The 16459-nt window shown below is 45.1% G+C and overlaps 1 protein-coding gene across 1 annotated transcript in view; it reads left to right on the top strand.

Moving 5' to 3' along the window:
- The window catches only part of DTWD2 (DTW domain containing 2), a 98157-nt gene continuing 81698 nt past the window's right edge, over positions 1-16459 (top strand). Inside the window, exon 1 of the mRNA XM_083404344.1 lies at positions 1-360. Coding sequence (XP_083260470.1) covers positions 185-360 — 176 coding nt within the window. The 5' untranslated portion in view covers positions 1-184. The remainder of the gene's footprint in view (positions 361-16459) is intronic.

The following is a 16459-nucleotide window of genomic DNA, read 5'->3' on the forward strand; positions in this document are numbered from 1 at the left end:
AGCCTTTGAAGAGCACGCTGCTTCCCGATTGGCTGGAGCCGCGTTTCTGATTGGCTGAGCATGTCCGGCGGGGGCGGGAGAAGGAGGAAAGCCCTTTCCCCATCACACGGCCGGCGTTCCAACTTTCGGGGACCGGCGGGGTCCTAGCGCCCTCTTCCGAACGTTCCGGCGCAGGGCAGAAGCGATGGAGGGGAGGGAAACGCCGGCAACGGACGCCGCGGGGGGCAGAGAAGACGAGGAGCCGCTGCTGATGCCTCCCGCTCCGGCGAGCGGCCCCGAGGAAGAAGCGGAAGACTGCGGGGGCCTCTGGGAGCTTCCCGTGGAGCTCAGCGCGCGGAGGCCGGAGTGCGGCCGTTGCGGGTGAGTGGCGCGGCGCGAGGAGAGAATGAAGGCAGGCCGCCGCGGCGCGCGGAGGTCACGTGACACCGCCTGCCCGCCCGCGCCCCCTAGTGGCGGAGAGATGACGGTGCACCTTCGCCGCCTCTTTCCCCCCCGCTTCTCAGTTTTATGGCGCCTCTGAGGAAAAGGAGGATTTCTCTCTCTCTTTCCCTCCTTTCCTCGCTTGGTTGCTGCCTTTAAATAGAGAAACAAAACAAAACAAAAAATCCTTCCAGTAGCACCTTAGAGAACAACTAAGTTTGCTCTTGGTATGAGCTTTCATGTGCATGCACACTTCTTCAGATACACTGAAACAGAAGTCATCAGACCCTTATATATAGTGAGAGGGTAGGGAGGGGTATTACTCAGAAGGGTAGTGGGAATGGGTGATTGGCTGATAGGTGTGGTAAACCTGTTGACAACTGTTAATGACTGCAATTGGTCTTACAGGAAAAAGCAAGGGGTGAGATGACTAAAAATAGCTTCATCATGTATAATGAGAAAAGAATCCAATGTCTCTATTCAGACCAGGTCTCTCCATGGTTTTAAGTTTGGTAATAAGTTGCTGAATTGCAACTTCTCTTTCCAGTCTGTTTCTGAAATTTTTTTGTAATAAGCCAGCTCCTTTGAGATCTTGTATAGAATGTCCTGGGAGACTGAAGTGTTCTCCTACTGGTTTCTCTGTCTTGTGATTCCTGATGCCAGATTTATGTCTATTTATCCTTTGGGGTAGGGTTTGGCCTGTTTGTCCAATATAGAGAGCTGAAGGGCACTGTTGGCATACACAATGTTAGAAGTTTTTGTTGTTTAGTCGTTTAGTCGTGTCCGACTCTTCGTGACCCCATGGACCAGAGCATGCCAGGCACTTCTGTCTTCCACTGCCTCCCGCAGTTTGGTCAGACTCATGTTGGTAGCTTCGAGAACACTGTCCAACCATCTCGTCCTCTGTCGTCCCCTTCTCCTTGTGCCCTCCATCTTTCCCAACATCAGGTTCTTTTCCAGGGAGTCTTCTCTTCTCATGAGGTGGCCAGAGTATTGGAGCCTCAGCTTCAGGATCTGTCCTTCCAGTGAGCACTCAGGGCTGATTTCCTTCAGAATGGAGAGGTTTGATCTTCTTGCAGTCCATGGGACTCTCAAGAGTCTCCTCCAGCACCATAGTTCAAAAGCATCAATTCTTCGGCGATCAGCCTTCTTTATGGTCCAGCTCTCACTTCCATACATCACTACTGGGAAAACCATAGCTTTAACTATACGGACCTTTGTTGGCAAGGTGATGTCTCTGCTTTTTAAGATGGTGTCTAGGTTTGCCATCGCCTTTCTCCCAAGAAGCAGGCGTCTTTTAATTTCGTGACTGCTGTCACCATCTGCAGTGATCATGGAGCCCAAGAAAGTATGTTAGAAGAGGAGCAATTAAATGGTCCTGAGATGGTATGTTTGATGTTGTTGGGGCCAGTAATGGTGTTATTCCCACCACCCTTCTGAGTAATACCCCTTCCCACCCTCTCACTATATATAAAGGTCTGGTGACTTCTGTTTCAGTGTATCCGAAGAAGTGTGCATGCACACGAAAGCTCATACTAATAACAAACTTAGCTGGTCTCTAAGGTGCTACTGAAGGGAATTTTTATTTTTATTTTGTTTCGAGTATGGCAGACCCACACGGCTACCTTCCTGTAACTTTAAATAGAGAGAGAGATTGGGTAGTCAGCTCGTTTGGATAAGATAAGATATGATAAGATACTGCTTTTTTCCCCCTGCTGCTGCAAGCAAGCCAGCTGTGGTGCATAGTGGTTACAGCAGGGGTCAGCAAACTTTTTCATCAGGGGGCCGGTCTACTGTCCCTCAGACCTTGTGGGGGGCCGGACTATATTTTGGGGGGGAAATCAATGAATTTCTATGCTCCACAAATAACCCAGAGATGCATTTTAAAGAAAAGCACACATTCTGCTCGTGTAAAAACACCAGGCAGGCGCCACAAATAACCCAGAGATGCATTTTAAATAAAAGGGCTCATTCTACTCATGTAAAAACACACTGATGCCTGGACCGTCCACAGGCCGGATTTAGAAGGCGATTGGCCTGGATCCGGCCCCCGGGGCCTTAGTTTGCCTACCCATGTGTTAGAAGAGCATCAAACTGTGAAGTCCAAAGTTCCAATCCCTACTCAGCCACGAAGCTCACTGGGATGCAGTGAGGCATACCTCTGAGGAAATAAGCATAGGATCCCCCTGTTACATTTGGGTTTGACAGAATATTACATCTAATGATCTAACCATATAATGTGACCTTTTTGAAGGCATATGCGTAGCCACTAAGCAACATGCATTGGTGACCCTGTGCTGCCATCTAGTGAGCAATAGTGTTCTTGCAAGTTTTTGTATTAAAAAAACACCCCTGAATCTAAAAGCACCCCATGCATCTTATTTATTTCGGCAATTGAAGTAATCGTGGTTGACTCTGGCCCATGAATTTCATCGCATCTACTCAGAGTAATTACTTAGCAGTACGCTACCCCTTGCATGTTTATAGAGGCACATATGTGCTGTTACTGTTGTCAATTCCAGATAGGATAGGATCTTGTTTGACGAAAGGTACTATTGGAGACGGAGGGAAAAGTCATTTCCCCATGTTTCTTTCACCTTCCACAAGCAGCCATTTCAGGAGCATTTCAAAGAGAAAACTACAAATGGGACCTGCACAAAAAGTAAACTAAAATGGCTTAACCTGGCACCAAAATAGTTGTAATGTTGGCGGAATATTTGTCTCCTTAGGGTGGGGGTGGGGGGCATTTCAAAGTTGGGTGTGCCACCACAGAAAAGGCCTTCTTTTTCTTGTGACTACATAAAAGTAAAACCAGCCTCTTCACCCACTTGCGCAAACTGGGGTGTCCCTTGCCCTTCTTGCACCCTTTAGTGACTTCCCCGCTGTCCCAGGGAGATGATGCAGCCCTGCTGTTGTAAAACTGCTAGACCAAGGATGCTGGATCTTTGGAGAAGGTCACAGAGGAGAGGCAAGCAGGTGCAAAAGCTCACCTTTCCTCATTTGGCCCAGGGCAAGATTAAGATACTCTGAGGCCTTAAACTATGTCAAATTTAAGTGGCCACATAGGTACCCCTGACCATTAGGTCCAGTCGTGGCCAACTCTGGGGTTGCGGCGCTCATCTCGCTTTATTGGCCTAGGGAGCCGGTATACAGCTTCCGGGTCATGTGGCCAGCATGACTAAGCTGCTTGTGGCGAACCAGAGCAGCACACGGAAACGCCGTTTATCTTCCTGCCGGAGCGGTACCTATTTATCTACTTGCACTTTGACGTGCTTTTGAACTGCTAGGTTGGCAGGAGCAGGGACCGAGCAATGGGAGCTCACCCCGTGGCGGGGATTCGAACTGCTGACCTAGACTCTGTGGTTTAACCCACAGCGCCACCCGCATCCCACTCTGAGGCCTTAAACTATGTCAAATTTAAGTGGCCACATAGCATTACCTTAAAGGTTGATTGTTCAACGGACAATGAAAATGGAAAGAATGAAGTTTTGTATTTGCTATATATGTATGTAGGTGAGGATGCAACTAAAAACTAACTATCTGACTAGCTTTTTGGGGACAGTGGTATTTAGAGGCACCTCATAATCTGAGGCCCTAAAATGCTGACTACATAGCTTGTGCATAAATCTGGCGTTGCTCAGGTCAGATAGTCTCATCCATTTTCTCTTATTGGTGGGCTGCTGCAGTTGCTTAATTTGTTCTTCCTTTTGGGGGAGTTTGTGGAATTTTTTTGTTTTCTTTTGAATTGTGAGAATGGTGGACTAGAAGTTAAATTAAATAAATATATACTTGGCCACATAAGTTAGCCCTCTTATTTATTTTATATATCCTTGGGCAGACTCTGGCTACAGTTCACCTAAGAAATTAGACACATATATAAAATTTGCCTGCCTGCTTTTCCTCATAGGCTTTCTTGCTGCCTCCTCAATTTTCTAATTGGATTATGAAATCTTAGCTTGTATTCATGAAAGTAGAAAAGAAGAAGAAAGAAACCCATCTAAAATTATTTATGTACAGTGGTGCCCTGCAAGACGAATGCCTCGCAAGACGGAAAACCTGCTAGACGAAAGGGTTTTCCGTTTTGGAGGTGCTTCGCAGGACGAATTTGCTATGGGCTTGCTTCGCAAGACGAAAATGCCTTGCGATTCCTGGGTCTTTTTCCCCCTCCCCCCCTTTTTCCCAAGCCCCTAAGCCGCTTAACAGCTGTTCGCTAAGCCGCTTAACAGCTGATCTAAGCCGCTTATCAGCTGATCTAAGACGCTAATAGCCTTTTAGCAGCTAATCCGCTAATCCCTTAAGCCTTTAATAGCCGCTAATAGCCGCTAAACCGCTAATAGCGCTAATCCGCTAATGGGCTTGCTTCGCAAGACAAAAAAACCGCAAGACGAAGAGACTCACGGAACGGATTCTTTTCGTCTTGCGAGGCACCACTGTATTATGTGTATGTATGTGTCAGTCCAAAAACTATGATTCTAATGTTTTAATAGACCAGGTGGAGGATTCAGTTAATTTGCACAGTGGAGTCTTGCAAATAACTGCCTTGTGCTCCATAGCTATGAAGTTGACTGAACTGGTGAAATTTAGTAAATCAGAGTTCTGTTATAAACTATTATTCCACAGTCACTCTGTGAACTTTCTGTCATAATCATGCCAGTGCTTCTGGGCCTTAGAGATATCTGCTAGCCTTGACATTTTTGCTCGTGTGAGTCACGGCTGTCATCACCAAGAGAGGTTTATTAAATTTAACTTTTGAGATTTGTCAGTCAAAGAGAGAGAGAGAGGAGTAGTTGAAATAGCTCATTCGTAATTCAGCGGAAAGGCTGCCTTGATTTAGAAAATTAATGCACTGGCTAATGTGCTAAATGGTGGGAATAAGCTTTGCAGGTGATGAGAGATGTTTTAGTCCCTCCTAATTAAGTCCCTAATGGGTATGTTTACAAGCCATCAGGGCCTTTCAGATGTAAGCTTTTCAGAAAAAGATAGGCCTTTCAGTCCATCTCCTGCCTTGACAGGGTAGAATTACTTATATGTACTTCTTACGGTTCTTCCTCTAACATAAATTTGACCTGGATAATTGTTGCATGGTGGTGTTAGGTGCTCTTTTTGCAACAATTTTCATCATTTAATAGATATATCCGTATAATCCCCCAGTTCTTTGAAAGTCCCTGCTTTTTCAGTAAGCCTTTCTGAAGACATTTTTAGAAACAGTTTATAGTTCCAGTCCTCTTTCAGACATCCCCTCCATGTCCGTCCTAGTAATAACCTCAGTTTGTGCATGTTTTGGTCTTTTGATAACACTGTTACTGTATGTATTGACACATGGGCAGCGTTTCCCAAACTTCTCCAATTCCATTTCCCCTTCTTAACCTACTCTACCTTTCCCCTTCTCCCAAAGCTTTGCACGCAGAAGGTCCGAAGCTCAGTCTCTAGCATCTGTCCCAAGCTGTGAAAGACCCCAGTCTGAAATCCTGTTGAGCCATTCCCGGTGCTGAGCTAGAGAGATCAGTGGTCTGGATTAGTTGTTTGATTCGGTATAAGGGAGCTTCACCTGTTGGATGGCAGATGTGTGGAGATCCTCGTATGTAGCAGAGTGCATATTAGTCTGCTTTGGTGGACAAGGATGTATAGATGAGATAATGGGATATAATTTTGTAATAGAATGTGTCCCAGTCCTCCAACTCTTTTTGCCCATCTTCTGCCATTCATCTGCTTATGTGATGCATACAGCTCTGAATTTAGTATAGGAATGATGCTTTGCACTCCCCTAGAGCATCTAATGCATGGGTAGGCAAACTAAGGCTCGGGGGCTGGATCCGGCCCCATCGCCTTCTAAATCGGGCCCGTGGACGGTTCAGGAATCAGCATGTTTTTACATGTGTGGAATGTGCCCTTTTATTTAAAATGGATCTCTGGGTTATTTGTGGGGCTTGCCTGGTGTTTTTACATGAGTAGAATGTGTGCTTTTATTTAAAATGCATCTCTGGGTTATTTGTGGAGCATAGGAATTTGTTTATTTCCCCCCACTTTCAAAATATAGTCGTCGTCGTCGTCCCCCCCCCCCCAAGATCTGAGGGACAGTGGACCAGCCCCCTGCTGAAAAAGTTTGCTGACCCCTGATCTAATGCTTGTGAGGGGGACATAAAGATGCTCTTGGAATAGAAGAGATTGCAGAGGATGCAGTTTTTCAGGAAATGACCTGAAGAATGGGAGGAGAAGTTGTCCCCCTCCTCCCGCTTACTAAGTGTTCCCAACTCTCTCCTCAATGTACACCCCATGTACCAGAATCAAAGTTTTGTGACTTCTAGGGATGAGCGGTTCTGGCAGTGGTAGCTATGGGATCTGGCCATGTTACAAGTGTGTGCACATACTGTTCATCTTGCCCAGATTTATTGGACCATCGTCTCATAGTTTCTGTACCTGCCTTTTTTTCTCATATGGGCAAATAACATCATTTCACTTATATGAAAGGATATAAAGATAATCAAATGGATGCATCCTTGGAATAGGAGATAAGCAGTTTCCTGCCTCTAGTAACACCAAATGAGCCTAACTTCTGAACCCTGTATTGGCTTTTGTTTTGAAACACCGCAATCCTTTGCATATTTACTCAGAGGTCTTTTGAGTTGTCACACAGTGTTTAATCCTGTGGTAAGTGTGGAGCTTTGTCATGCAGCATTGGTAGTCTGGGAAATGATGTTGGGAACTGGATGGATAGGTAGATATTGGGAATTCTTAGATAAACTTGAATAGGAATAGTTGGTTTCACATACCTTCTGATTTGTTTGACATTTGTTTAACAATTAGGATTGTTACCAATACTTGAACATCTGTTTGACTAGTAAAATCTAGTCACTGGAATATCACTTGGATATCTCCCACCCCAGAGTAACTCTCTGACACCAGAGAAATCTGAACCAACATATTTGTTTTTATTTCAATCTCATACTTGCATCAATATTAGTATTTGTTGTTTAGTCGTTTAGTCATGTCTGACTCTTCGTGACCCCATGAACCAGAGCACGCCAGGCACTCCTGTCTTCCACTGCCTCCCGCAGTCTGGTCAAACTCATGCTGGTAGCATCGAGAACACTGTCCAACCATCTCGTCCTCTGTCATCCCCTTCTCCTTGTGCCCTCCATCTTTCCCAACATCAGGGTCTTTTTCAGGGAGTCTTCTCTTCTCATGAGGTGGCCAAAGTATTGGAGTCTCAGCTACAGGATCTGTCCTTCCAGTGAGCACTCAGGGCTGATTTCCTTAAGAACAGTGGCGTAGCGTGGGGGGTGCAGGGGGGCCCGGCTGCACTGGGCGCAACATCTGGGGGTTAGGGTTAGGGGGCGCAAATCCACGGGTTAGGGGGTGCAAATTACTTGCCTTGCCCCGGGTGCTGACAACCCACGCTATGCCACTGCTTAAGAATGGATAGGTTTGATCTTCTTGCAGTCCATGGGACTCTCATGAGTCTCCTCCAGCACCATAATTCAAGAGCATCAATTCTTCGGCGACCAGCCGGGGCTTTTTTCAGTTGGAAGTTGCCAGAACTTAGTTCCGGCACCTCTCAGGTAGGAGCTATTGCCATTATAAGAGAACAAGGTAGGTGTTTGTGGTGAGTTCTGGCACCTCTTTTTCTAAAAAGATTACACTGGGTATACTGCATGTTCAGTTCTTAAATGTGGTAGCACAGTGAGTTAGGATCACATTTTAATACTTGGTTGGGGGTTGATTATTACATGATGAGTTCTGATCTTTTCAGGCCATCCGCCCTGCGCTCATTCCATTTGGCTGCTACCTGTTTTGATCTGTTGACATTAAACACACACACACAATTAGACATCATTGGATGGCCGTGTCCCTTGACTGATGAGAACAAAGAGCCTCTGCCTGTAGCAGTGACTAATCTTGTTAATTAATGTCATTACCTTTTGATTGGCTTTGTCTTCTGTGATTGTATTAACTGTAGTCTTGCCTTGAGGAGTATGGGATTGAGAAAAGAAGGCTATTTCAGTGCAGATTGAAACATCATAAGCTGTATCAGTATTGTTATAAGCATCCTAGGGTCCCAAATATAAAATAAGTGTTCATAAATTTACAAGGCAAACACATACATAAGTATATAAGCCACTTGTCTAAAATAGTATAGGAGAACAATCCTGTACTATCCTGTACTAATGACCTGAGTCATTTGGACTCTCCCAGTGACCTCAAATATTTCACTGCAAGGAGAAAGGAAATGGGAAAGTCTCTCCATTGTCTTTATTTATCTGTCTTAAGGGCGTACTTATGTGGGTGAATAGGATGAGCTTGTGACCTGGATTCAGGAATTAAAGTATTTACCACCACAAAAGAATGGCCTGGCTGTCCAGGTAATGCAATCAGTGACCAGTGATCAGGTATCCTGGCAGACAGGCATTCTTCTGTACACCGCCTCTTTCTGTGATGTATGTATGGTGTTTTGGGGGTGGTCTCTGGCTACAGGGTGGGCAACTTCAAAAGTCTTTATAAGAGTTTGCACACCATTGTTTTAGGTTCCTCTCCTCCCTCCCTGCATGGCAGGAGTGGGGGACCCTGTTGCAACAGTTTAATAAAGATCATGCTTACTAGCTGCTTTGCTTCTCCATATTCTCTGGTTGGCGGTGGCGTAGCATGGGTTGTCAGCACACGGGGCAAGGCAAGTAATTTGCGCCCCCTAACCCGTGGATTTTAGTAGGGGCAGAGAGCTGCGAGTGCGAGCGCGCGCCCCCCCCAGATGTTGCGCCCGGTGCGGCCGGCCCCCCCTGCACCCCCCACGCTACGCCACTGCTGGTTGGTCTCTGTTATTTTCTCCTACCAATACAGAACCTACATAAGGACTCTAAACGGGCTCTTGGATACCCCATAAGGGATAAAGGAGCAGTTCTCCCCCTTATAACAAGTATATTCACTGAAAAGATGACCTATTTTTGAATAACCTATTTTTTGCCTTTCACCACATTTCACATATTGTGGTAGTGGGAAAAGAGAAAGCTGTCCCCCCAAATTGTCCACTTACAAAGTGTGTTAATATTTCCCCAATAACATTCCATTTAATGAGAAATTTGAAAAAAAACAAAAACCCAAACCACTGTTCCCAAGATTTGTATTATAGACTGGAGGTGTCTTATTAAATATGTTAGAGAATGCTAAGATTTTTTCTCTAAAAATATACACTCTGTTATAATTGGTGAAAGGCTTTTGTAGTATAGTTTCTAAACTCTTACAAAAAACAACAGCACCGATAGCAAAATAAAGTCAATGCATCACAAATCTATTGATATCATTGGAACAATTATGTTTGCTTTTGCATCCTGAAAAATCCTGAAAAAATACATATTTGATTGACATATATGTTGATCATTATCTGGCTGTAATAACCCTAATAAAGGTAAGTCGCCACTTGCCATTCTTTAGGCAAAAATGTCCGTCTTCATCAGCATTTACATCCTGCTTGATATCTCTTTAATCTTAATTGCTTCTGCCAAGTCCTCAAAGTTTAAACAAAGATTCTGGCTGCAGGCTGTGCGTATAAGACATCCAGCCAACTGCAGGAATGAATTGTTGCCCGAGACAAATGTGATAAGGCCTTCAAAATACTGAAAGAGAAATGTTCAAGAGGCTTTTGTTTAAAGCAGCAAACAGTGTAAAATACTTGCTATTATTCTTGCCCTGCCACAAAGATATGTCCTAAGTATCGGATGATTTTTTTTCAATGGAATATAGTGAATAGTTTTCAAGAGGAAACAGGCTCTTGGATAATCCCCTTTGCTGCTGCTCTCACAATCAGTTTAGGTACTTTTCTCCATTGGCTGCTTTTTTTCTTTGTTTTGGAAATTCTTGGCAATATTCTCAGATTTGCAGAGTAGGGATTTGCAGTGACAGAAAAGGGAGCAGTGAACAGAATGTATTTTCTCTGCAGGTACCCCTTGTAGAGAAATATTAGAGCAGGTGGGCCTGCGGCAACACAACCTGCTCTAAAATGGAGATCTCTCTCCCGTGAAGGATCCACAGGGAATAGCAATGAGAGGCTCCTGTATCCTGATTCACAGTGTTCTATAATAATAATAATAATGTTGTTGTTTAGTCGTTTAGTCATGTCCGACTCTTTGTGACCCCATGGACCAGAGCATGCCAGGTACTCCTGTCTTCCACTGCCTCCCCCAGTTTGGTCAAACTCATGCTGGTAGCTTCGAGAACACTGTCCAACCATCTCGTCCTCTGTCGTCCCCTTCTCCTTGTGCCCTCCATCTTTCCCAACATCAGGGTCTTTTCCAGGGAGTCTTCTCTTCTCATGAGGTGGCCAAAGTATTGGAGCCTCAGCTTCATGATCTGTCCTTTCCAGTGAGCACTCAGGGCTGATTTCCTTAAGAATGGATAGTAGTAGTAGTAGTAGTAGTAGTAATAATAATAATAATAACAACAACAACAACAACAACAACAACAAATTTCTTATTTATACCCCACCCATCTGGCTGGGCTTCCACAGCCACTCTGGGCGGCTTCCAACAAAATATTAAAATACAGTAATGCATCAAACTTTAAAAGCTTCCCTAAACAGGGCTGCCTTCTGATGTCTGGTAGTTGTTGTTCTCTTTGACATCTGGTGGGAGGGCGTTCCACAGGGCGGGCGCCACTACCGAGAAGGCCCTCTGCCTGGTTCCCTGTAACTTGGCTTCTCGCAGTGAGGGAACCGCCAGAAGGCCCTCGGAGCTGGACCTCAGTGTCTGGGTAGAACGATGGGGGTGGAGACGCTCCTTCAGATATACTGGGCTGAGGCCGTTTAGGGCTTTAAATGTCAGCACCAACACTTTGAATTGTGCTCGGAAACGTACTGGCTTTGACAAAGTTTTTTGGGTGTGGCTACATCTCTAAAGGTACTCAGGGCAGTATTCAAATAATTGCACTCGTGGATAAATAACTGCTTGCACAATGGGACTTTCCCGCTCGCCTCCCCCTCTGTGTCCCCTAACCTTCCAGGGCAGGTTTGGGACAGCAAGGGTGGAGGAGAGAGGGCAAAGTCCCACGGCTTCGAAACCTGGAAGTACAGTGGTGCCTCGCAAGACGAAATTAATTTGTTCTGCGAGTCTCTTCGTCTAGCTGTTTTTTCGTCTTGCGAAGCAACCCTATTAGCGGCTTAGCGCTATTAGCGGCTATTAGCAACTATTAAAGGCTTAGCGGATTAGCTGCTAAAAGGCTATTAGCGGTTTAGCGGCTTAGAAAAAGGGGGTGGGGAGCGAAAAAAAATCTCAAGACTCGCAAGACATTTTCGTCTTGCAATCAAGCCCATAGGGAAATTCGTCCTGCGAAGCGCATCGAAAAACGGAAAACCCTTTCGTCTAGCGGGTTTTCCGTCTTGCGAGGCATTCGTCTTGCGGGGTACCACTGTATATGTTAAAGATAGACAATATGTTAAGGAGTTTAACAATAAAGAGCAGAGTGTTTTGAAAACTGAAGAATGATACACATGTATTCACAATCTGATAAAAACGTGATATTAACAATGTGTCTCTTACGTGAATTGTGTATTCGTTCATGCTTAAAATAAATAAAAAGTGTTGCTGATCGCCCCCCCCCCCATCCCTGATGACTAGGAATTCTGTTTTGGCGCCCACAACCCAGGTCCCAGGAGCCATTTGGCTCCTAGCTTTTCTATCCCAGTTTCTAACACTTATGAGGAGATGCAGTTTTTAAGGCATTGAGGTCTTGCACTGTGTAGAGCTTTATAGGTCAGCACCAGCACTTTGAATTGGCCCCAGAAACTAATTGGCAGCCAGTCACACACACACACACACACCATCCAAAACAGTTTCAAAACAAGCCAGATTCCCAGTGTGGAATGAGAATTCATGGCAATTAGTCACACTAAAATTAGCCAACCCAGATTAATGTATGTAAAAGAGAGAAACACACGTCCACAATGTGAGGAACACAGAGTAGTTGCATGGCTCTCTGGGTTCAGAAATTCAGTTTTCTATTTACTGTAAGGCAGAAAGCAAGCGGGAGAAGAGTTCAAGCAAAGACACTATGCGAATAGGGCTGAGCGATATATTAATATATCCAACACTGTTTTGAAGTTCACATCAAGATAATTGTTTCATAATATTTGAGCTGGCGATATATGGTGAATCACAATGTGTGTAAGGGCTAGACTAGGCAATACAGTGGCCTAGTCTACTGTATTGTAGACTAGAAAAGAATCCGTTCCGCGGGTCTTTTCGTCTTGCGGTTTTTTCGTCTTGCGAAGCAAGCCCATTGACGGAGTAGCGCTATTAGCGCTATTGGCGATTTAAGGGCTAAAAACGGCTTTTTAAGGGGTGGGGGATTAGCGGTTTTGCTGCTAAAATGCTTTTAGCAGCTTAGCGATTCAAAATAAGGGGTTTTGGAGCAAAAAAAAAAAAAATTCAAATTTTTTCGTCATTTTTCGTCTTGCGAAGCAAGCCCATAGGGAAATTCGTCCTGCGAAGCACCTCTGCAAACGGAAAACCCTTTCGTCTTGCGGGTTTTCCGTCTTGCGAGGCATTCGTCTTGCGGCGCACCACTGTATCTGGTTTTCAATATTGCGATAACTCACCAGCTAAACGTTGCAATGTTATCACAGCTAAACACTGCAATCTACCTCAGTGTCTGAAATAAGGATGGAACTATACAGAGGCGAACAGGACAATGTCCTGGCAACTGCTACTACTTAGGGCAGGGGTTGGCAAAGTTTACCAGTTCATTCCAGCGGAGATCCCTTCATGGGTGTGATTTCCAGCGGACGTGATTTCTGGCCGTGCCGGTTTAGCGCAGCGTCCAGGGACTCGCCGAGCAGATGGCTCGGTTCGGGGGGGGGGGCCTCGTGGGCCGGTTAAACGACCCCCGTGGGCCGCTTGTGGCCCATGGGCCTTAGGTTGTCTACCCCTGACTTAGGGGTCTAAAACGGATAAATGACAATACAGTATTATCAATCATCTCACAGTTTCATCAGCGTCTGCTTCTTCTGTCACTTAGTAGGCCTGCTGGCAGTCCGGCAGTCTCAGATTCTTTGTATTCACTATGACTCATCACTGTACTTTGGATTGTCCTGAATACCAACATTTGGTAGCCAAGCCCAAAACCAAAAGTCTCAATTGGATGCATTTTGCCTTGCCTGCTGATGAAAGTTGACCATGAGGTGATTGATAATCATTTATCAGTTTTAGACCCTTAAGTAGTAGCAGTTGCCAGGACATTGTCCTCTGTGTAGTTCCTTCCTTATTTCAGATATTGTGATATAGCGATATATTGTGATGTTTAGCTGGTGATATATCATGATACTGAAAACCAGTTATGGCCCAGCCCTAGATGTGAATCGGAAGAAGTCTCAGTGGTCCTTCCTTGGCACTTTGTAGATTTAGAGGGATAAGCATGCTCTCCATTGCAGGCTAATAAAAATACATAAGCAAGGTAGATATTGGCTCAGATTCTTACTGTGTGTATGTACTTTTGTGATAGGCTTTTATTCTCTTTAAATAATTACCCTAAGCACTTAGAGTGATATGGACAGCTCTTTGTGGTTCTCAAGAAGAGAAATCAATAGAGTAAATAAATAGAGATGAGTGTCCTTTAAAGCTTCATTGAGCAAGTGATCGTCTCAATCCTTTCCCACATCTTTTCATTTTGACGTGCTTGCAAAGTAAATCTATATAAAGCTTTCTTCATAAGTTATTATAGGCAAGGTGGGTGGGTTTTCCAAAATACACAGATAACAATTAAAGAGGCTTAACAAAACAAAACAATAAACTCCCACAAGCTTCTGTCTTCCTTAAAGCATGAAAGTGCTCTGCAAGAAAGTATTTGGCAGAGATGCTGTAAAATAGCAGTGGTCTGTTGTTATCTAGATTGTTGCCAAGGGACCAGAAATCACACTGAGTCTTCTCCAACCAAGCACTCATTGCAAAACATATTTACCTAATTGTTTCTCACTTCAGAGAGATAATAATTTTATTTGGCAATCTTGGATTTTAATATTGCTTTTCAGTGAACTTTTCTGAAGTTTGACTCATAAAGGGCATACCTTTGGAAAGCAAGCTGTCTTGTTAGCTTTCTTAATAGAACAGCAGGTTAATTATACACTTCGGTAGCTCAGGTCTTTATAGGATGATGAAAGTAGCTGTGTGTTTAAAGCCAGATGTGCACTTTCTGCTGAAAGGACGTAATTCTCCGTGCATTTTAAAAGCCCCATTTCAAACACTTAGGTTCTCACGGTTCAGACATCTGAAAGCTCCTTTTTGTTTAGCATACAATATATGACATTCTTCATGGCAAATGCATGTAGCTGCCTGCATCTGGACCCAGACAAGGGACATAATCCTGGCTCTCATCTGTACTGAATAGTGGATGTGCTAGAGATGGTTTTCTTACTTTGATAATGGACTGGATGAGATCCAACAAACTGAAGCTCAGTGCAGATAAGAATGAGGCATTGTTAGCGGGTGGTTCCCTAGACTGGTTGGCTGGAGGTTGCCTGCTCTTAATGGGGTTGCAATCCCTCTGAAGGAGCGGGTACACAGCTTGGGGGTTCTCCTGGATCTTTTGCTGTCGCTTGAGGCTCAGGTGGCCTTAGTGACATGGAGTGCCTTCCATCAGCTTCGGCTGGTGGCCCAGCTGTGTTCCTATCTGGACAGGGGTAGCCTAACTTCTGTGTTCTATTGTCTGGTAACCTCTAGGTTAGATTACTGCAATGCATTATATATGGAGCTGCCTCTGAAGACGGTTTGGAAGCTTTAGCTGGTGCAGAATTCAGCGGCCAGGTTGCTCACTGAGGCAAGATGATTTGAGGATATTACACCGATCCTGGCCCTACTGTACAGTGGTACCTTGGTTCTCAAACTTAATCCATTCTGGAAGTCTGTTCCAAAACCAAAGCGTTCCAAAACTAAGGTGCGCTTTCCCATAGAAAGTAATGCGAAATGAATTAATCGGTTCCAGACTTTTAAAAACAACCCCTAAAACAGCAATTTAACATGAATTGTACTATCTAACGAGACCATTGATCCATAACATGAAAGCAATAAACAATATCTACAGTCACACAATCAATCAGTAGCTGAACTGGGTTCCACACAGCCACAAAAACAAAACAAAAAAGCTGCAAAAACGGAAATGCAAAATAAATAGCATAAACAGACAGACCTCAGCTTAAAACTCAGAACGGAAGAGTGGCACTCAGATCGGAAGCGTAAGACTCAAAACAGAGCTCGTTCGTCTTCCGAAAAAAGTTTGCAAACCAGAACACTTACTTCCTGGTTTGCAGTGTTTGGGTTCCAAGTTGTTTGAGTACCAAGGCGTTTGAGAACCAAGGTACCACTGTACTGGCTGGGCCCAATTCAAATTTCTGGTTTTGATCTATACATCCTTAAATGGCTCTGAACCGCAGTACCTCAAGGACTGCTTCTCCCCTGATGAGCTGATCCAGACCGTGTGATCATCATCTGAGCCTCTTCTTCATGTGCTTCCTCAGTGAGAGGCCCGGATGGCAGCAACACAATAACAGGCCTTTTCTTCAGTGGCTTCCTGTTTGTGGAATGCTCACCCCAGGGAGGTTCATCTGGCACCTTCGTTCTATATCTTTGGGCACCAGGCGAAAGTTTCTTTATTGTCAGGGAACTGCCATCAGTGTCCGAGGAAGAGAGCAAGCTCCGAAGGGATCCCAGAGAGCATCCCGGGAGTGGGAGGGGCAGCTCATCTTCTGGGGGAGAGAATCAGAGTAGCTCCAGTGGAGAAGGGGGGGAGATGGGGGAATCGGTGAGGCGATCCCATGACTCCTTGCCGGGGACCAGCGGGGAGAGAAGGGGTCCTCCGCTGCCCATGCCCTCCTTGCGCAGAAGGCTTCCGCGCAGGGAGAGTAGGCGGAGACTGGGCGTCAGAGAACTTCTTTGCTGGAAGAAGTTTAAGAAACGCCCACTGACGGATTCTGGCAGCGATTGAGACGGTCACGGGCGAGTGGCTGCCCGGACAGGAAAGGTTCACTCAGGCAACCCAGCCAGACGTTGGGACAAGCTTACGCACG

Source organism: Podarcis tiliguerta, assembly GCF_965153285.1.
Source record: "Podarcis tiliguerta genome assembly, chromosome: 11".
NCBI classification, from domain to species: domain Eukaryota; kingdom Metazoa; phylum Chordata; class Lepidosauria; order Squamata; family Lacertidae; genus Podarcis; species Podarcis tiliguerta.